The sequence below is a fragment of the Orbicella faveolata genome, unplaced genomic scaffold (genome assembly GCF_042242905.1).
Source record: "Orbicella faveolata isolate gen_17 unplaced genomic scaffold, um_ofav_v1 contig_47, whole genome shotgun sequence".
Classification (NCBI taxonomy): domain Eukaryota; kingdom Metazoa; phylum Cnidaria; class Anthozoa; order Scleractinia; family Merulinidae; genus Orbicella; species Orbicella faveolata.
In genome coordinates, this window is record NW_028301577.1 from 13120832 (window position 1) to 13142942 (window position 22111).

The 22111-nt window shown below is 37.2% G+C and overlaps 3 protein-coding genes across 8 annotated transcripts; 1 reads left to right on the top strand and 2 right to left on the bottom strand.

Moving 5' to 3' along the window:
- Nucleotides 1-486: 486 nt before the first annotated feature.
- LOC110058895 (mitochondrial fission process protein 1-like) lies at nt 487-12146 on the bottom strand. Of its 2 annotated transcripts, none has more exons than XM_020765560.2 (3): nt 12001-12146; nt 6059-6428; nt 487-872 (listed from the first exon to the last, which is right to left on the bottom strand). In XM_020765560.2, the coding sequence occupies exons 1-3, from the start codon at nt 12083-12085 to the stop codon at nt 785-787; spliced, it is 543 nt and encodes a 180-aa protein (XP_020621219.1). In that variant the 5' UTR covers nt 12086-12146; the 3' UTR covers nt 487-784. The 2 variants fall into 2 exon arrangements, with proteins under 2 accessions (XP_020621219.1, XP_020621220.1); XM_020765561.2 differs by having other exon boundaries at nt 6059-6368; nt 12001-12141.
- LOC110058894 (uncharacterized) lies at nt 7720-18027 on the top strand. Of its 2 annotated transcripts, none has more exons than XM_020765558.2 (4): nt 7720-8215; nt 13216-13569; nt 14547-15035; nt 16671-18027. In XM_020765558.2, exons 1-4 carry the CDS (start codon nt 8210-8212, stop codon nt 16917-16919), a joined length of 1098 nt encoding a protein of 365 aa, XP_020621217.2. In that variant the 5' UTR covers nt 7720-8209; the 3' UTR covers nt 16920-18027. The 2 variants fall into 2 exon arrangements, with proteins under 2 accessions (XP_020621217.2, XP_020621216.2); XM_020765557.2 differs by lacking the exon at nt 7720-8215 and adding an exon at nt 12227-12531.
- LOC110058893 (G patch domain-containing protein 3-like) lies at nt 15041-22030 on the bottom strand. 4 transcript variants are annotated; one of them, XM_089280462.1, is made up of 4 exons: nt 21621-22030; nt 19622-20335; nt 18944-19319; nt 15041-15884 (listed from the first exon to the last, which is right to left on the bottom strand). In XM_089280462.1, the coding sequence occupies exons 1-4, from the start codon at nt 21991-21993 to the stop codon at nt 15815-15817; spliced, it is 1533 nt and encodes a 510-aa protein (XP_089136588.1). In that variant the 5' UTR covers nt 21994-22030; the 3' UTR covers nt 15041-15814. The 4 variants fall into 4 exon arrangements, with proteins under 4 accessions (XP_089136588.1, XP_089136587.1, XP_020621215.2 ...); XM_089280461.1 differs by having other exon boundaries at nt 15041-15887; XM_020765556.2 differs by lacking the exon at nt 15041-15884 and adding an exon at nt 17439-17555.
- Between the last annotated feature and the right edge of the window lie 81 nt (nt 22031-22111).

The window sequence follows — 22111 nt, forward strand, 5'->3', positions numbered from 1 at the left end:
GAAACATACAGCCTTGGTTTATAGCCTCATTCTTTGATATTGGACATCCATGTTATGATCAATTGACACCTGTCAAAACAAGGTATCCGCTGACCAGTAATATGTGACCATATCGTGGGCTCAAGTTTAGGGCTCATCAAGGTCGCATGTTTTTTTAAAGTTGACCGCTGACCAAGTGCTGGTTTTCTATTGGATTGCGGGTTCATGTCAGGTTAACTTGTTGTAAATGGGACTGGGTTGTTTGGGAGCCAGTTAATGCTAACCCAGGATTAAAGTTAACAGAAGTATAAATATTTCTTTTATACAAATGTTTTTCATTGCTTTTGTCTTATGCATTTTGAGATTATTCAAACTCAAAACAGAAGGCCAAACAATATACAGAAAACCTCACTGCAGAGTTACAAAATTCAAATCAAATTTCTCGCTTAACCCAGGAGCTCTGCTTTTAGGCTTGGCTAAATCTATATTATGTATACTCTTACACCCTTTTGAAAATCTACATTGCCTTTATTAACTTTTGTAAAATATCATCTGCTGTACAAATGGATTTTTTTTTACAATCACTTTGTACTGTACATCTGTGTAGTATCCAGAAATGGAGGTTTAGAAACTTAGAGATAACAGCGGGAAAACATACATAGTGAAAGATCAAGGAGAATCAGAAATAAAACAGAAAAAACTGAGCAAAGCCAGTTGAAGGAAACAACACAAGTTACAAATCGTACACAAAATAATTATTGTTCTGTTCAGTTTGTCATATATCCAGAGCAAAATTGACAAGTTTCTATTTCTTGTGACTGTGATCAAGTTGGTGAGAGATGCCAAGTTGTCTGGAAATGTGAATCATTCCATCCATCACATTATCAACCAGTCTAAAAAGAAAGAAATAAGGCGTTTATGAGAAAAAAAAACTGTTAATGCGAACTTACAAGATCCACATAATTGTAGAAAGCCCACCCATCCACATTTTTGTGCTGTCATATATTGTCAGCGGAACAACATGTTTGGTAGGTAAGGTTATACAATGAATGGTACTGTCCCCTGATCACTTGCTGAGACCACGTGAATGCTATTGAATAAAGGCATTTTTTCCTGTATTTGTGTGATTGACCATGTAAGAGAACTGCTTTTGCTCTTGGCACCCTGCCAAGTTAAACAAATGGTGATGTTGGCTTGCTGTTACCAGTTTATATTCTTGGGTGGAAAGAGCCTCTATAAGAGTAAAACACTTTAAGAGCTTCTGCCTGAGAGACCGGGGCAGACTTGGAAATGAAGGTCGGCCGATTTCGCTTAACATTGGTACACAAAGTCGTTATGTGGAGTTATGTAATATGCCAAAGTTTCAGGTTCAACGACCATTTTTTAGCCGAGTTCTGGATATCAGCCCCTCAGGGGTCCCCAGAGGCTGATTTTTAGTGTAATTTTGGCCACTTTTCATTCTCTCTTTTAGCAATGTACAATTAATTTCAGACAAAACCAAAACCATATTTGTAACGCCCTATCCTTAGGCTTCTATGGGTAAAAACATTAGTTCACGGGAAGTTTTTGTTAGCCTGTGGCTGTGATCACAACTTAGTCCTATTTGAAGCATATGGGGAGCAACCGGAAATGGCCTGTTTTTCAGACCGCATATTTTCCATGCCCATGTTTTATATTGTGAAGTCTTAGTATCCCTGCAAAGTTCAGCCCTTAGTTTAGTAATGCCAAGAAAAAAATACTAAGGTTGAGGCTTTTTTACTACGAAACATTTTTAGAGAAGTTACCTACTACGCACTTCCTGTCAAACTCTTAATTACTTTTTAGGAGAGATTTTTAGACACCAGCTGCACAATTAAGAAACAATCAATGATCCCAAAGTAAATTATTTAAAGGAAATATATATTTTCAAACCATAAACTAGAAATTTTCCTACTAACGGATTTGAAACTAAATTTTATGTAGCATTTGTACCCTGTACCCAGGGGACTGGAAGGTGAGGGGAAACTTTATACGTTGATAACAAGAAAAGTAATCAAAATACAATGAAGCAAGTTGTTTACTGAGTGTATAAGTTAGGTGGGAAAAGCTGAGAAAAAAAGCCTTATTTATGGGACTCTGCCTTGTTTCCATGGCAACCTTGCTTTGTCAGGCATAATTACCCTAAGTTTGACTTTTCTCATCTAACTCTCTGTTTTTTATTGACGCTTTCAAGGTTTCTTGGGACAAACATAGTTTTTTTGCACCTTTTAATTCCTTTAGTACCCTTTCTCTTCTCTTTTAATTTTGTTATACCTGGCAAAAACGATATTTTGATTTCATGAAATAGTCATGAAATCCAGACAGGTGGGTTTGATATGACGGATGTTTTGAAATTTATGACATTCTAACATCACGTGCAACACAACAACAATTATCATTTGACTTACCCAAGGGTTTTGTATTTTGGAGAACGAAGGAAAGTATGATTTCATCTGCTGGACATAAAACAAATTTTGCAGGCAAGGGGCAACAATATTATTATTCCCAACAGATCTCAGTCAAATGTCCGGTCATACATTATCATATATAACTACTCTTCATGTGAAATTTTTGTAATATAAATAACTGTTTGTATTGGAGGAGGAAAGGGGCAGGGACAATTAAATTATTTGAATTAAGACACAAATTATTATAAAGCAAATATTTTTACTGTGCTGGCATGATCCTACTTAAAATTATATTTTGAGAATTTCCCCAATTACGTGATTAGGTAAAACTAGTGAGTGTAATACAAGATATGTTAAATTGCTAAAAGATAATTAATAATTCCTTGTCAATGAAATAAATACTAACTGCAAACCGTGTCAATCATTGAAAAAGCCAATAAAGGAGAACCTTTGTCAGGCATAATTACCCTAAGTTTGACTTTTCTCATCTAACTCTCTGTTTTTTATTGACGCTTTCAAGGTTTCTTGGGACAAACATAGTTTTTTTGCACCTTTTAATTCCTTTAGTACCCTTTCTCTTCTCTTTTAATTTTGTTATACCTGGCAAAAACGATATTTTGATTTCATGAAATAGTCATGAAATCCAGACAGGTGGGTTTGATATGACGGATGTTTTGAAATTTATGACATTCTAACATCACGTGCCTTCATAGCTGACTATTCACCATGATTATAATTTTAAGCCGTGAGTTTTTTTCTCCTTCCCCATGCCAGAAGATCACAAATACCTTGTGTGACTAGTGGTACCAAAATTTCCGACTTAATTGTGACGCACTCAGAGGTGCTTTCCTTCAAGCTTCCGTCCAAGCTCCTCTTTGGTATCGACTCTAAATAAGAATACTATCGTTACGATAGAGATTGCAATTAAGTAAGCCTCAGGATACAATAGAGGGCCAAATTACTTCCTATTTTCGCCAGGAGATTACATTTTTTGAGGATGACACGCGAAGCGTCTCCACTGTGATTTAATATTGGGCATGTGAAACTACTTAATTCATCTCGAAGCCCTTTCGACTTTTCAAGAGAAACAACATCGAATATGGTGTCGAAAATGTTAGAAATTGAATTGTGGGCAGGTACTGGGTAGACAATTTAAGTTAGATATTTTGTTTAAATGTCTATGCAGATGATGATGGAACAATGATCCTTGAACCAGTGGAACGAATCAAAGACATTAAAGCGTGTAAAAAAATCTTTGAACGTGCAAAATAAATTTGTCTGATGAAAATGCATGCAGTCACACTAACCTTGGATACTCATGGATGCAATAGGTATTACAATGCCGAACGCCTGAAATATGCTATCTGAAACATCAGCGGTAACCTTCTTTGATTTCTTCAATTTCTTTTTTCTCTTTGATGGAAAGGGTGCTGACATGGCCCACTTTGGTCACGCAAACGAGTGAATTTTCGGCAGTGACGTGGGCAATCTTCTTTAATTCATACTTTAACTTCCATTCAGGGAAATTGTCAACTCTATGGGAAGTGGCCAGTTTATTACCACCAGTGCCCACTTTAATTTGGCCAGCAGGTGGGTAACATCTTGATCTAACGTCACTAACGGGAGAGTCTCAGCAGCCTCTGGCGGCTTGTTATCTCGTGCCCCGCATATGCCATTCTCTTTCCAAACGGGACACTGTATAATCATGTTTTCAGTTTTCCAGGAGACTAAATTGTAATAGCCAGACTTTTTTGCTCCTCTGCCTTTCAAGCATACTCAAATGAAACAAATTCACTTAAAGAATGAGTAGAGTTAATAAATTTAATTAATTGATCGCAGATAGTTTCTTTTCTTGTGAATAAACAATCCAGCCGGCAAGATGTCCATGTGCTGGCCATATATTCATTTCACGGTTGCATTTTATCAATTTACGACAGACTGAAGTAAACATGTAACGTAGTAACGCTTTCGGATTCTATACAAAACTGACAACTGCCTAGCGCATAGCACGGTCGCGGCCTAATGGTTGCGGGCTGGACTCCGGATCGAGAGCTCCTGGTTACTAGGGCGTTGTCATGTCGTCTTCGGAAAGGCAATTTTCTTTCACACTGTCTCTCTCAACCCAGATTTATAAATGGGAGCCGGTGATTATCATCTTGTCCAGGAAAGAAGAGCAATAACCAATTTAAGCTCCAGCAGGCATGAGGACTTTGTGACGACTTACCATACCACCTACACTAAGCGTACTGGTCGTCCTGGGGATTATCACTTCTTTTTTATGGAAATCGGAGTTAAGGGCCAGCAATTCTACAGCTAGGGTGCTATAAGCAGTAGTCTTTGAAGGAAAATCCACTCCTCCCCTGTCCTATCTTTGGATATATGTAGTACACCGATTTAGTCTGGATCTGTGCGGACTGAGAAAGCAACAAAAGGAAAATCCCGATAGAGAAAGGGAAAGTATGCCAATGAGTAATTTTCTGGTAATTTAGTCAGACATTCAGCGACTTGGCGGGGAAAACGGACCTGAATTTTCATTACTCACAACGATGCACTCACGATCAATTTATCGCTGGGGCTAAGGTTTTTAATGTTGCTTCACTTTTAATGGATTATAAGAAAGGGGCGTGCCTCTAAGTGAATTTATCCAGACACCTTGCGTAAAGACTGGAATAGTGAGACTGCATTTAATTTTACAATTAGCTATAAATATATGCAAAATTTATTCGAGGTTCAAAGCAATTTTCAAGTGGTGTCATGAGAGACGTTGTGATTGCATTTAGAGTGACTGATAAGTTGTTTTTCTTCAGAGTCCAGCGACTCCATTATCCGTAATTTTCAAGATTTCTTCCACAAAATTTATAACCGTTGCCGGACCAAAATCTGATCAGTCCTGAAAAAATCACATGAAAATTTCTGATTAACGGTAAGTCTTTTCGGTTAGAATTAACTTCAGAGTCTCTAATTCCCGACTTAGAAGAAAAAAAGGTGTTTATCGAAATCAAATAGCTGATTTTTACAGACACGCTTTGTTGAGACTTAAACCAGAAGTGGCCTGGTTAGTCATCTTCTCGTATGTTTTTTCTTAGTAAAAAAGCCTCAACCTTAGTATTTTTTTCTTGGTATTACTAAACTAAGGGCTGAACTTTGCAGGGATACTAAGACTTCACGATATAAAACATGGGCAAGGAAAATACGCGGTCTGAAAAACAGGCCATTTCCGGTTGCTCCCCATATGCTTCAAATAGGACTAAGTTGTGATCACAGCCACAGGCTAACAAAAACTTCCCGTGAACTAATGTTTTTACCCATAGAAGCCTAAGGATAGGGCGTTACAAATATGGTTTTGGTTTTGTCTGAAATTAATTGTACGTCGCTAAAAGAGAGAATGAAAAGTGGCCAAAACTACACTAAAAATCAGCCTCTGGGGACCCCTGAGGGGCTGATATCCAGAACTCGGCTAAAAAATGGTTGTTGAACCTGAAACTTTGGCATATTACATAACTCCACATAACGACTTTGTGTACCAATTTTAAGCGAAATCGGCCGACCTTCATTTCCAAGTCTGCCCCGGTCTCTCAGGCAGAAGCTCTTAAATTCATGTCTAAGTCCTCTCATCACTGTGCCTTTAAATTCAGTTATTTAATGCCACCCACCTATCAATAGGTTTGATAATAACAGGTATTGCACTCAGTCCTGCAAGGGTAGTCACCCACATCTGAGCACGAGGAGGCATTGTTCTAGAACATCTCTTCAGTGTGAACCTGGAGGCAGCGCAAATCCTGTTGATTGTAAAGCCTGGTATAATCACAGATGCCAGCCCCTGCCACACTGCTGCTTCCACCATGGTTTCAATAGCTTTCCGTTTCTGAAGATAGCTGTTCAGATGGCTGCTCTCCTGGTAGCAGCGTCTCCCTTTGTCAATGGAGTCTGCCAGGCAGTATGTTGAGGCGACGCCATAGCTACCTAGGTAAATAAATCGAGGGATGTGTGTGCGAAATGCCTCACCAAATTCATTGGCATATCCTGTTGAAAGGAACACCCTAAATAAGAAATTAAACATGACCAACTGTGGTAAAAAAAATCTTTAAGTCAGATAACAAACACAGTATCAGAAATCAGAAATGAAACAAAAAAAGGTTGTGAGACTTGGTTAGCTTTCTCACTCATTAGCCAATAAGTGTGTATACAATCATGTAACACAAAGGAACTTTTGAGCCCCTGGGAATAAGGCAGAACAATGAAAATAAAAATTGAATGGCCCAGCTTAAATCGAAACAAAATTTTCTCAACTTAGCTGCACAGGTTGCAACATTTTTGCAAACCATTTTTCTTGTAAAAATTTAATGCAGACTGCAGACTACATACTACAGACTGGGGGTAAAATGCAGACTGAAGACTTTTTGAGTCTACATCGTGTTATTTCCATTTTTCAATGATGGAAATGGTGACATACTTGAGTTAAAATAATGGTCTACAGTCTGCAATCTGCATTTTAACCCCAGTACATCCATAGTCTGCAATTATCAGTTAATGATATACTCATTGAAGGTGAAGAATGCAAGTGAATATATCAAAGATCATATATTTGAACTGAGTCATGAGACATTTGACAAGGACATGATTGATCCTCGCAGTTATGTTCACAACTTAAGCAGCTGCGAAATTAAAGCCTGAAAAAAATTCAGGCTGGAATGGAATTGCGAGGGTGATTGCAAGGGTCATGGGTTTGAATCCCGTTCAAGCCTTAAATTTTATTTCTTTTAGGCTTTAATTTCACAACTGCTTATTAAGTTTTGTTCGTAACTGCCATGATCATTCATAACCTCCACAGTTCATAGTATATTCACTTGAATCAATGCCTTCTTTGTTTCTGATCTCTATAATGTCATGGCTACTGAATTACTCTCTGACAAAATTAATAAATGTGTTCTTGTTACCCTTCTTAGGCTAACAAGTAGCAACTTTACCACTTTAAAGGACTGTTAAGTGCTGGTCTTTTTTAAAAAAGGTCACATCAAACCAGTGGCAGGTTAACAAGCCATTGGCACTCCTGCCTAAATTAGATCTTAATTTACTCAAAAGAAAAAAATTAGAAATTGTGTCATTTCACGCCTTTATAAGTCCTCCACTGGCACAAAAGAAAAGGGTTAATAGTTCACTGGTTTAGCAGGTGTCTACAAGAAGAGTATTTTTTTTTCTATAAACCAACAGCATTCAGAACCAAGTATAAAGAAAATCACAGTGATTCAAAGCTTTATACAAGCACAATATAACAGCCCTTACTAAGAGCACTTATACATTTTACGACAAAAATATCACTGCAGTTTTTCAAACAGTCAGTGAAATTAGATATATAAAAGACTTTGTTTAACAAACTATGAATTCTTAATAAAGAAACCTGTTAACTATTAATGCATCAATGACCCAAGTTTCTTCCATCTTGTGGCAATGGTCAAACAATTGAATTGAGTGGTAATTGTTTGATAGTTAAAATAAACACCTGCTATAAGGTTGTCTCAAACACTGGCCTTGTGTTGGGTGCCAACCCCTTGGAACTATGCATGAGCAAATAAAATTGTTTTTAAAAATAGCCTGCTCTTGCTGTGGTCATTGATCACAAACACAGGAAACCAGTGAACAACACTGTAAACCAGTCTTACTTGATAACACGGGAATGAAAACACACTTTTAGCACTGGGGAACTGCCAAAGTTTGCTGCTGCGAAGTAATACCAAGTTTAAGTGAACATTCAGTGGAAAACGCTTGCTCAAAGGTTGCTTCAAACATGGCTTGTATTTGATAACATGAAGGTAAGTGGTGTTTTAGGTCTTGTTTGCACAAGTGCTGTGCCAAGTCAACACTTGTGTTATCTACAGTTGGTTGACTTTATTTACATTGAAAGATTCCATCCTTCACTGCTCCTAAGTAGAAAGAGTCGTCATCCATGACTGCTTTAAGAGAACAAGAGTCAAAGCATAAAGTTCACTTAAAACGCTCTGCTACACAAACAAATCCTGGCACACCATCCAGATCTTAAGATGTTGCTTTTTAGCTCCTAACAAGGATTAGTGAAGGTCATACTTGAGAGATTCCTGAGTTGAACAGGTGACAATAACTGAAGCCTTTTGGTATAAAAAGTAATTATCCAAGTTGTCTTAAAAATATGTCATATAAAAAATGTCCTGTTCTTTATACCAAGACAATGAAACCAGGACCAAACTGAAGACATAAATCAACTTCTTTTCAAGTAGATAAAGTTGGAAGAGTTCAGCTTCAAGGAACTTGAGTGTTTTAAACACTAAACAGGTAGCTGTCTTAACCAAACAACATTTGTACCATTCAACTACATTTTGTACTCCCACTGGGCTAGCAAGACTGATGTTTTAAAGCACTTTATTTCTAAAACCAAAATGCCCACAGGGAAAGGCAATTAGGTAAGAACGTTATCACAGAACGGGAAGGGCTTGAAAATGCCAAACAATACAATATTGTGAACACTACATATCTATATATGAAGGTACAGAGTCCGTGTCATCCAGGTAAGATAAATATATTCCATAGGGGGTTCTAGGCCATTTCAGCATTTCAAAATTTAATAGTGGATCTGAGCCAGCCCCCTACCCCAAGAATTTGTTAATGCTTACTTGCCATTTTTTAACTGTAAGCACTTAAAGCTAAAATTAAGGGTGTTTTCAACGAGTTGTATCATTGCTATGGTAACCTTTTATGCCATGAAGGTGACCACAACTAGTCAAACAATGATTGAGCAATTCTGTGATATTGATCTTGCAGCATCACTTGACTAAGTGTAGTAGTGCTGATCTGTCAACATTCAAATACTGGAATATTTTCTTAGTCTTTGGCCCAGAGCTTGCTTTTCCGCAAGAAGCAACATTTTGGGGATCAAAATGAGTAGTAATTGAGGTTGGCATCTAAAGGATACTGTAAGGATTTGTGTGTTGAAAATACTGGAGATTCAAATTCATCTGTCAAACTTTCTAACCTGGTATCCCTTCTGACATTAGCCACTCTTTTGACTTCTGACTTTTTTTTGTTTTCTTTGTAACTGGAAGTCTCCCATGCACCTCAACAGCAATTAATATTTTTAGATACACGAGAAAAGGAGGCTATAAAATAAGGTTTAGATCACTGCCTACACAATAAAATAAACAGCACACAATGCATGCAGAAGCGATGACGTTTAAAAATTGTTCCTAGAAGATTGGAACATGAGCATGAGAACATGAGAACATGAGAACTGATTCTTAAACTTTTGGGTTAGAAATTTTAGGGGTTTACATTTAGGGTAGTCCATTGGTGGTTCATTCAAGTAGTTCATGTACCAGGTCCATCTTGTTAGTCCATGTACTGGGGGTCAGCGAAATGTACCAACCCAAATAAAAAGCCCTCTGCTGAAAAGTTCCTCTCTCTGAAATCAACACCTTATTACCTTTAAAGATATTTGGCAAAGCTAATTACCTCACCGGAAATTAATTTGTTGTTTTAACCATATACTTGTCCAAAAGAAAATCATTTTCTCTTGACTTGTCATATCACGTGTGCAACCCGCTTGTCTATCTAAAATTGTATGTATTGAAGATATATTATTATGAGTTTGCCCGTGAGCGCAAATTTATCCGACACTGTATAAACCAAAATCCACCCCCAAATCTTCGTTTAAAAGCTGAAATTAAAAGCACTCCGCTGATCCTACAAACAGCAAAGGAAAGCCACAAAGTAAAAGTTTCTCTCTCTGAAATCGACACCTTATTGTCTTTAAAGATATTTGGCAACGCCAATTACCTCACAGAAAATTAATTTGTTGTTAGCCGTATACTTGGCATTAATGAACATTCATATTGTCTTTACCCTGACAAAATGATTATTCATTGTTTAATCACAACCACTCTTTCGTTGACAGAAAATTTAAAACAGCACATTTCCAAAACTTCATAAAAAACTGAAAACTGCAAATGAATCATACACTGACTTCATTATCACTACTGTAAACTGTATATTTCAGTGTTCATACAATGCTCATTCAATTCACTTCAAGACAGGCAAAAGTACAACTGCGCTACCAATCTGTAAATTTTATGTAGACCCTTCAGCTATTGCGTGTGCAACTTGCTTGTCTATCTAAATTTATATGTATGGACGATATGTTCTTATTATGAGTTTGCCAGTGAGCACAAATTTATCCAACACTGTATAAACCAAAATCAACCCCCAAATCTTCATTTAAAAGCTGAAATTAAAAGCACTCTGCTGATCCTACAAACACCAAAGAATAACCACAAAGGAATGTTACTCTCTCTGAAATCGACACCTTATTATCTCTAAAAATAGTTGGCAACACTAATTACCTCACCGGAAATTAATTTGTTGTTTTAACTGTATACTTGTCATATCAGTTAAAAGCAGTCTGCTGATCCTACAAACAGCAAAGGAAAGCCGCAAAGCCTTCACCTATCGCCTGTGCAACTTACTTGTCTATCTAAACTTGTACGTATGGAGGATATGTTCTTATTATGAGTTTGCCCGTGAATGCAAATTTATCCGATACTGTTTATACCAAAATCCACCCCTAAATCTTCTTTTAAAAGCTCTAATTAAAAGCACTTCGCTGAACCTACAAACAGCAAAGGAAAGCAGCAAAGGAACTCCCAGAGTGCATTTCACTTCCACAGGGGGATAAAAAGTGCGCGACATAAGCGCACGGACATAAGTGCGACAAACTACGCGAAATCACTATCCAAAGGAATGCATACATGCCAGCATAAAGCGATGACGTCAAACAATACATCATTGCTTAATAAAACCAAATCCATCATCAACTATTTGTAAAGACTAGAATAATTTGGGTGTGTAACAGGTCAATCACCAGTGAATAGTGTCAACTGTTTATGTTTTTAGGCAACTCTGCCCTATACCACTATTAATTACTATTAATGTTACATGATGAAAGTTTTTGCAAAAGACCTACACAATAAAAAGTAGAAGTGCCACCATACAATTTCCTCTGAAAAATCCCTTTATACCACAATCATACTGAAGTTAACCATTTTCTTCGCCTAAATTGGTGAAAAAAGTATAGCAAGCTGTATTTAGATACTTAGGGCTGAATTACGGAATACCTAGCCAGTCTTTCACCAATCTGAAGGCAGCACCTGAACGAAACTCGAAGTAGCTCGTGTACAATTTGGCATGATGAGAAGATAGAACCAACACTGAGGGACAAAACTCTTAGGACAATTAACACGCTATGCCTTAATTTCTCCTCCTTTCCCCCTCGCCCCCAAGCGATGTTGTAGTTTGTGCAGCCCAGTACACTTTAGCACGTCCTGAAAGTGTTTCGTCACCCCAACATTATTTGGAGGGGGGAGGGAAGGGCCATTCTCGGTATCCACGTGGTAAGATAAGTTCATATTACGCTACATCTGATTATTTGATAAGTTAAGGATGTGGAAGCAAGGTTTTCCATAACTGTTCCAAGGATTTTTGTCCTCCATTGAAGATAGAACTAAATAGTCCTCCAGAAATAGCGGCATAAAATTTGTCATGACGATTTTATTGCAATAAATGAAGCACTCACCTAGATATCGTAACACCGTATCCCTGAAAACATCGACTTCAGATCCTTTGACATTGGAAAAGTCTTGTTGTTGTTGTTCTTCCATTGTTCATTCGCCATCTTGTTTTCCTGCCATTTGTTCTGTAGTAACCTCGTTTCCATGGGGTAAGTCTCTCTTCCAAGTTCGGAACGAGGACGAGGTTGTCAGTTAGCAATCCAACCAGCCAATCAAAAGACACTTGCCGGGTAAACTTCACAACGAGAAGTGTTTGGATCATTGTTTTGGACGCAACGAATTTTGTCAGTCTGCAGAATTCAGCGTAGTTTTCCTTTGCTAAAGCTCATTTTTCAGCGGTATTTTCTAAGTTTTACGTTAGTTAAAATATATATCTACCTCAAATCGAAAAAACCAGTCGGCCCGAAGGATCAACGCACATGGAGACTCAAAGTGTTCATTTCGATAGCTTACGGGTTCTCCCTTTTAAAACTTCTCCTGTACTTAGAAGAGAAGGTTTGCGAGAAATTCAAGATTCTCGTTTGAGAGTGGAGGAGGTAGGACGTTTTCAAATAGCTAGTAGAATCGTAGGAAAGCGTAGCTGATTTTTACGATCAAAATTCGTTCCATGGGCTCTACATGTATGTTTTTCCAGTTAGCTAGCCCAGCTAAGCCATGATCATGCATAAGGAAGCTTACAGTTCTCAAATAGTTGATGTCGTAGTTAAGCTTATTAAGCTTCAATCACAGTTTCTTTCTTTGTTAAAAAAATTACTTTAACTATTTCTCCAAGGGTAAAGGTATATTTGAAGATTCTGCATACTTCAGCAATTTCATAGATACCAAGGCATATTTTTAGTTATGACTTATGAATTATAAGTAACTGTCACAACTGTGAGTCGTAAAATGTATGTTGTTGTCTGTATTTTGTGACTTGGGAAGCTGATTAAATTTTCAACCATATAAAAACAGCTTAATTAGTTATACTCATGAACAGCAAAATCTGTAGATATTTTGGATATGTATAGCCACTGACTAATCACTGTCATCAATATAGCTGTTTTGTTTGAATCTGACACATTCTTTCTTGAGCAAGGGAAATTATCAGTGAATGTGTATGGGATTAGAGATTAGTTGAATGAGAAATTTTCATTTACAATAAATCGTCGCCTAATTAGGCAGGTATTCTTACTAGTTCTATCAAGTACAAGCTATTATTTACCTATGCGATGTATTTTCAGAATGGGAACGAAAGAAAACAAGAGACGCCTGGGGAGGACACTAGCCAGATTAAAAAGCAATCAAGCGATGAAACGACTAAATATACACAGGACAAGGTTAAACGAAAGGGACCAGACTTCAGTGTATTTACAACAGCCGAGGCTAATCATTCAGCACTTAACAATTCAACTGCCAGCAAAAATGCATTAATGGAAATCAAAGCTTCCAATGCCGTGGCATTCCACATTCCCATTGAACAATCGGTGTGCAGGCCACCTCCAAAACGGTTCTGTGACCAGGTCAAGTCAGAAAGAGAAAATATCAGTATTGAAAGGCTCACAGAGAAACAAAAAATGGCAGAAAAGAGAAAGAAAGTGAGTAAATTCAATTGACACAACATACATACATGTGCTTGTACATATCTGATGTGATAAAACAACTAATAATTTGGTTACACTTTTTCAGGTAATTCTGTGACAAACTTGTGGTCAAAGACGGGTTTGAAATGATATATTAAATCACAAGTTAAAATAGTGCTTATATATGCCACTGAGGGGGAGTGTGACAGAATTTTTTTTCATTATGGTTAGCAAACAATTTCCATTTAACTTCCAAATTAAATTCTTACAGTCAAAACAGCTCAAGCGTTCCTGCCAAGGGTGAATGAATGAGTTCATTATCAGAAATTTGATTTCATTACTCGTTTCAATAGTCCGTTCTTCAAGTGAAGAGTAGAAAATGTAAAACGAGACTCAATCCAATACTCAAATTTTGATTGGATTAATGAACAATACGCTTATACCACATTTGGAATGCTAAGCACCAGGACTTCTCCTGTAGTGGCGGGAAAGATATCAAAGATGGCTGACATCGAAGCAAGTTTTATGGAAGGGACAGGAAAGGTAAGTTTGCATCAAGATACCTAACTATTTTTGAAGAGGTTCATGTTAAATAAAGTTCATTAATCCAATCAAAATTCGAGCATTGGATTGAGTCTTGTTTTGAATTTTCTACTCTTCACTTGAAGAACAGACTATTGAAGCGAGTAATGAAATCAAATTTCCGATAATGAACTTATTCATTCACCCTTGGCAGGAACACTGAAGACGAGATCTGGTCAAATCTGATTTTCATTACATGACGGCCTCACAGTGATTGCATGTCATACATGCTGGAATGATAATCTTGGTGGTTGGTTATACAGCCTGCAGGGCTGTTGCTTAACAGAACTGCTGCTTCAGAATGATGGAAAAACAGAGGAAAAAATGGGCATTTTTTAGACACATCATATCCATATATGTTACTAGTCTTCTGTAAATTTAAACTGACTGCATATCCTTTGCTTACACAGCAACATGTGGAGCAGAGACTGAAAAGAATTCATGATCGACAAGAAGCTGCTAGAAAGCTTGCACATAATGTTGAACTACTCCTCCAACAGAAGTCCCTTATTGGTGATGGAGGAGGCATCAGTCACAATACACCTAAAATGACATCTTCTGAACTAATGACTACAGCTCGTCATGTTGCAAAAGATTTTAGAACCTTGACGTGTCAAATGACAAAAGATTTTGCTGTGGATGACAAGAACAATAACTTGTCAAAGGGATGTGAAAGTCAAGTCATGCCTTCATACCAGAAAGAAAAACTCACTAGTTTGGCAAAATCTTCCAGTAACGACAACAACAGGAGTGTTGCATTTACTGTTGGCTTTGATGAGGACAAACAACCTGTAACCCCAATTCCCAAAGCATTACAAGTGCCATGCAGGAAAGACAGAAGTAAACTGACAGCTCAAGAATTAGATGAGAAGCTAAGGAAGGCTGCAGAAAGAAGAAATGTAAGTCAAGTCACCATGTTGTTAGTATATTATGCAGTATAAAATCTATGATCAAGTTTACATATTACATACTGTACTTCAATGAGTGTACATTATTACATTTATGAAATTAATAAAAATAGTTAAATGATAAGTTAGTAAAGAATTTTATGCAGAAGAAACAAAAAAATCTAGTCCTCAACAGGATTCAAGCCCATGAGTCACCTCCTAGTTCCCCATCAGACATTCTGACTACACTGTAGAACTAGTCCAATCAGCTACTGAGTTGACTGTCAAAGTGAATCAAAACTCGATGTATTCTATAGAGGATATTACATGGCAGCGTGAAAATATTGTTTTTAACACAGGAAAATAATTGCGTTTGACAGAACGGAGTTCTAATCGGGTAATGCATAAAAATTCCAGATCTGTGAATCTATCCATTCATCCATTCCATCCATCTATCCATCCATCCATCCATTGGGGACACCAATTTGCCCCCCCCCCCCCCCCCAAAAAGCAAATTCTTCAGGGGCGAATGATGTCATGTCCATGTTCGTCCATGTGCTTTCTTTCGAGTGTTGCACAATATTGCAGACCGGTTTCGAGTGTCAAGGAAGCTTATTGTGGACTGTAGCGGATACTGAAGTTGTTTATTTAAAGTTCAAAGTCAGTGTTAATGGCATTTAAAAACCTTGTAGACATGTCTTCACAAAATTTGTACGACTTTTTGAGGCAGCTTATTGAAGACTGTAGTGGATAAGTTGTTTATTTAAGTTTGAAGTCAGAGTTAATGACATTTAACAGAAAGCCGTAGGTTGGCTGCATGTTGTGTACCCTCTTCTCTTCAACCGAAACCAGTGCTGCTTTCTGCTGAATAAATCAAAGGAGGAAATGAGTTTCACTTCGCTGCCTAGATTTCTGTGCGCAAACTGTGTAACGTAAACCCAACGAAAGTGTTTACATAGGATATGAGTTCAACTCCCACAGGGTTGCTTTGGTACACAAACATGTCCTCCGTTTCATTGTTTCATTGTTTTTGTTTCATTGCCCTGTAGCTGGTACCCCAAAGCCAAGGCGATTCAAAGTCGTGTTCGTAAACAAAATAATTGTCCTAGTTTTGGTACTAAAAGCACGTCGTCTTGCATAGCGATGGAACAAACATGGTTGGTGTCGATTTACATGGTCAGTATAAAACATGTACTGTGGACTGTGGACTGCGAACTGCAGACTACAGACTACGGACTGGATATAAAACACAGATTTATGTATAATATTACACAATACATGTATAAATGAGAACAAACCCTCTCGTATGCACGTGCTTTGCGATCAATTCATTTGTTTTTGCCCCTGCTGAAGGGAGACCAGTTTCACCCCTACCTAACAGCTCAGGCACAAAATGCTTTCCCTAGAATTTTTGTTTTTTTTAACATACCAAGCCTACCAAAAATCGAACGCACTCTTTAATCTACAATTACTACTAGTTATATTTATATCTACATTCAAGCGACCATGCAATTTTCTTTTTATCATATAAACAAATGGACTGTTTGCACAAGCAACTGTGAAAGAGCAGGAAATGATGAAGTGAATGTTATTAGTGGTGTATTTTCCCATAAAACACTTGGTGTCTTTTCTATCTTTATACTACAGCATAAACAGCAAGAGAGAGTAAAGCAAGTCAGAGCTAACCGTGAAGCACTATTTAAGCTGGCCTCTGATCTGGAGACATTCATGATATGGAATGATGCTGAAAGAACTGAAGGGCATCAACAACACCAGGGAAGGCAACTTGCAAATGATATTGCAGATGGCTTTGACAGATTGAGTCAGAGGTATTCAAGAGATTTACAACGAGCTGAAGGTTTTTCAAGCATCTTGTGGGAATCAAAGAAATTATAAAAAAAAAAAAAATACTACTGAGCAAAAGTAAAGCCTTAAGTTATGTAGTAATCACTTTTTCCCTATGAATTATTGTCTGGGTGCAACAGACAGTGAACACTTGCTTAAATGTGCAAATTACTCACTCAGGTATTGATTAGAACTACTAGATGTTTATCTCAATGTTGCAAAAATAATGTGTTAGAGACAGGAAGCAGTGGTGTTATTTTAAAAACAGGATGTAAAGTTAATACCTGCAAAGATTGCAGGATGAAAGTGATCTATAATCCAGAATAACCACTAAAATCATTGAGATTTTAGGATTTGAGTTTTTGACAATGGTCATTTGTAACCAGGATAAATCAAAATGTAATAAGTGTTAAAATGCAATTACTCAGTTTAAAATTATTGTTATCTTAGTTTAAAATATCCACCTATTAATGCTTTCTGTGTGTGCACAAGGTACAATACATTACAATGACTGTAAAATAATATTATTTGACATGTCCCTAGTAGTATTTCTACACAAACCGGGTACAGTTTCTTTCCAAACCAATACATTTTATTAAGATTTCTTTCAATAACATGCAAAACCTCAATTTCAAATTCAGCTGACAATTGCCAAGAGTAATTTAACAGGACAATGACCAAATAACCCTGAAAAAGAAACCAAAAAAGCTGGATCAAAATTCACAAATATTATTGTAAACCAAAGGTTGACTTCAGAGATTGCATTTTATTGAAAGGCTCTGTAGGAGTGTTTATTGCAAGTAGCATTTTGCTTGTTGCATTTTTACTAATACATGAAAGCTGACCAAGAATGTAGAATCTGTTTGCCATAGTTGCTCAGTGCTGATTGAAAGAAACAACAAAGTTTAGTTTTGTTGATCAATTCTATTACTAATTGTGTCTAGAGTAAAATTCAAATATTCATTTTGATGTCACTTTTGTGTCTGTAAAATATATTACTTTTACTAGAGAACACTTCTGAGCTCAGAAAAAAAATTTAAAGGTTCATAATTGATTGTATTATATGTGTAAAAATGTTAATATGACTTTGCAGTGTGTACAGTTGACGAAAGAGCGAGATGAATCTTTTCTTTGAATAAAGTCTGTACAGATAAATAAATGTGTTTAGATTTATGTCTTCAAATATTGTACCAACTGAAGATAAACAGGACAGAGTAGAGCACTAGCTGTTCTACTGTTTAACTTACATTAAATTAAAGTTTGTAGCCACTTTATGCAGTAACATAGGTTGACATGCAAATTGAATGATGCAAGCCACTGGTTCTTAATAAGTTGTTGACCCTGCTCAACAAATGATCAATAAATCTACATAATAATTGAAGAAAGCAGCCTTCTGTTGTTTTAAATATTTCAACTAGAAACAAGGAACAGTTATTAGAACCATGCTGTTGCCACTCAGAATACGTTTTGTAGTTTTTTGTTAGTTTCTAACATTCTTTGTACAAAGTTCTGATTGTTTTCATTTTGAACATTAGACCAATTTATTTTGGAGTTGACACCGTAACTTACTGGCAAGTTGCATCAGCTCCAAGCCCAAACTTCTCAGTTTGATTGCACAAACGCAGCAGTTCAACGGTGACAAGATTTGATAAGTCAACAATCAAACATGCCCCTCAAAGTAGTTGCACTTTGTTTGCTGTCCACACCGTCTTGTGTTGTGAGAAATGTTGTCAGGTTCACACATGGTTTTGAATATATTCTCTACATTGCACACAGTTGGGTGCTCAACAGTGTTCAAATGTTATTATAACAAATATGTAACAAATAGAAGCCATGTGATATCTCCATGAGAAAAGACTTATTCATTCCTTTATACTACAGTCTGAAGGTTTCAGTAGGCTTCTTCTTTGAATAGACTCTAACCCACACTATTAAAATAAGCAGAATCATAAATATTCCCTTTACAACCCTTTGCATTGTATATTGTACATGTAAGGTCAGACTTTGGCAGTCATATTTTCCTGCTTTGTTCTGGATGGGATTTCCCAGGCACGAAATCAACATTGTTTACATACTTGAGTTTATCAGGTCCCCATGATTCAAACACATTCTCCTCATTGTTGTCTGGCTCATCATAAATAGTTGATATAATGACATTTCTTTCAGCTCTTGGTCGTTTCACTTGTCGCTGTAACTTTTCACCATAGTAGCCTAAGCCTTTCTTGGACTTTGGCAGTTGTCCTTCAGCAACAACAGGTTCTGTTATCCCCACCTGGGACAACCCAAGGCTTCCCCCTTCCTTCCACCCTTGCTTTCTCATCAGCTGGCCCCCAAATCCTCTGGTATATTTCTCAAAACCTCCAATTTTATTCAGGTCAATATCATTCCCTTTTCTCCACTGCTTTTCTATTCGCATCTGAAGAAGGTCTCGGGAATCTTTGTCTCCCCCGTCTGCGTGCAAAAGAGAAATAATTATTTCCCATCTAAAAAGAACTGAATTATGTAATATTTAGTATAAATATTCAGCATGCTTTCAGGTAGCCTGTGAACGCAGTCTTTGTGGTTGTCACTTGTCTCCGCTGATTTTTTCGGTTGAGACAAGCAGCAGCTGAAAATATGTCTGCATTTGCAGGCTAGCTTTCAGGTATCTGTTAGAAAACTGTCAATCAAGAACTCTTTACTGGTTGGCCAAGTGTCAAAGTTGCATTTCATATAATTTATTATTAATAATAAATTGATATTGGTACACGCACCTGGATTTTCATAGATTTCCATGTCCACATCCCAATCATCAGCAGTCTCCTCATCAAAAGTTGGTTCCTCCTGTTCTTTCCAGAATGCTGCATCAGTATAAAACACAAGACCACTACCGCCTTTCTCCCACTTCAGTTCAATATCCTCTTCAAACAGTCTCTCTTTTGTTCGTTCTTGACTTGTAACATCATTGTGCAATGATTCATGTCTGTCCCATTCCTCTACATCACTATCATGATCAGCCTCAATCTTGTCAAGTTCTTCACAGTCAGAACCATTTTCACTGTTACACTGTTCTGATGTCTGAAACTCCAGCATTTCTAGACTACATGCAGACAATGAAGGGTCATTTTCCTTGGATCCACCTTGCACGCAGTCCTTTACTGTACAAGGAACCAGCTTTCTTTTAGGTCCTCTTGCAGCTGAAGTGCGATCTTTTTCCAAAGATTTATAATCAAGTGGAACATTGCTGTATTTCTTTTTAGACTGGCCCGCAGAAAAATTTAAGTCTAGTTTTTTTATGACATGGGGAGGGAGCTTGCAAGTTCTTATCAACTCCATGAATACCAACAAAGGTGTTCCAACATTACCATTTGGCATCAGTGGAGGAGGGTGCAGCTCTTTCAGTTCGTTAAGGTCATGGTGTGAGAATTCTAAGTTTGTCCTTGTAAAAGAATGTTGACTCTTTTCCTGCCTTGTTCTATAGGAGAGGTCTAAAGTAAGAAAGGGGAATGTTAGAAGTCTGTAAAATCTCCTTACAAAGGAAGAAACCATAAATTAAAAACAGCCATCATCGGCCTCCATCAGTCAGGGTCAACCAAGGAAACAACCAGCATGACCAATAAATAAAAAGTTGATGTGTGGTTCCAGAAAATATTCATATGTATCCACTTCAAGCAGGGTTACTGGACATTTCATGGCGGAGGGAAGTCACAAAAGCCAAAATTCTCAAAGGAAAGTGTGAACCACAACTGGAATTTCCAAAGGGATGGAGGGGTTGGGGTCAAACCAAAAAACCATCCAGGGGAAGGGCATAAATATTTTCTGGAACAATCAATGAATATTATTCTTTATTAGAAAACAGCCCTCAAAAATATGCATACTGAATCGTGTTTCTGCAACTCGATAGAAACACAGAACTAGCATAAGCTGTTGACAATGATGGCGTGTGCAAAGAGTATTTACATTTTGATGATTAAAGTAAACAAGTTGTTTTCCTTTTTTTCATTGCAGTGTTTTCTAAAAGAAATAGAAAACATGTTCTCCGTGTTTCTATCAAGTTATAGAAACACTTGTGAAAGTTTGGGAGAACTCGAAAAAGTTGTGGAAACACTCGGCTGTGGCCTCGTGTTCCCACAGCATTTCTCGTTCTCCCAAACTTCCACTCGTGTTTCTATAACTCCATAGAAACATGGTACATGTATAATCTCTAGCAAATAAGTGACCAAAAATGAAATTTATGACCAATTAATGAATGAAAATAATTACATTGGTAACTTTCAACATCATTGGTTTTCATTTCTTGTTATTCCATGGCAACCGTCAATATCCAAGGTATTATTTCTCCCCATTATTTGACACATACACATAAGACACACAACAATTTGGTTCAAATTCCATGGTATACCATGAGAAAGCTGCAAACACAATCAATGCAGCATACACACAGGCTTCACTCCAAATGCCTTTGAACTGGCTTCATATTGTCTACAATAATCTCTATCAGTCAGCAGTTGTTCAAATAGTCATTTTCTGCTTCATTTTTGATATCAATAAAGCCCAAGGAAAAATTTGGCCCTGACACAACTGAGTGACAATCCTGGAAAGAAACTGGAAATGGCGCTGCTTACTCAATTTCGGACAGGAATAAGAGTGCAGTGCACAGTGGGAAGCTTAAGTGTAATTATATCGTTGAGCATGCAATGGCTTTCTTGTGTTCTGATTGGCTGTATTTTTTATGGCATGGTATAAAAAGTATTATTGCAAGTAAATACGAACCTTTTCCTTCTTTGATTCTAATTTTTGATATCACTGCTTTGGAAGGAAAATATTTTCCATTGCGGTCAACCCAGTTTTTACCGTGATAACTCTTGATCAACTCTTTCAGTTTTTTCTTTAAGATCATTACAACACAGCATGTAGTATTGGATGACTGGACCTCTTTATCTTCGCCATTTGTCTCTACTTCGCATCTAAACTCAGGACGATGTCGAAAGTGAAAGCATTTGAATCCCTCAGTTTCGTCATTAATGAAGTTTGAGAACATTGCTCGTAAATCAGCCGAGCGGAATTCTTTCGGAATATTGCTAACAATTCCATAGCAAGCTTCCCCTTCTCCTTCAGTTGATGTCTCGTTATTTAAGTTTTCCATCGCGTGAAATTCTTGTACTACACATAATATTATAGTAAAGCAAGTAAACTACAGTTAACAGTTATTTTTCGTCGTTCTTTTAGTCGTTCTTTCGAAGACGTCCATGTAGGCGGCCATT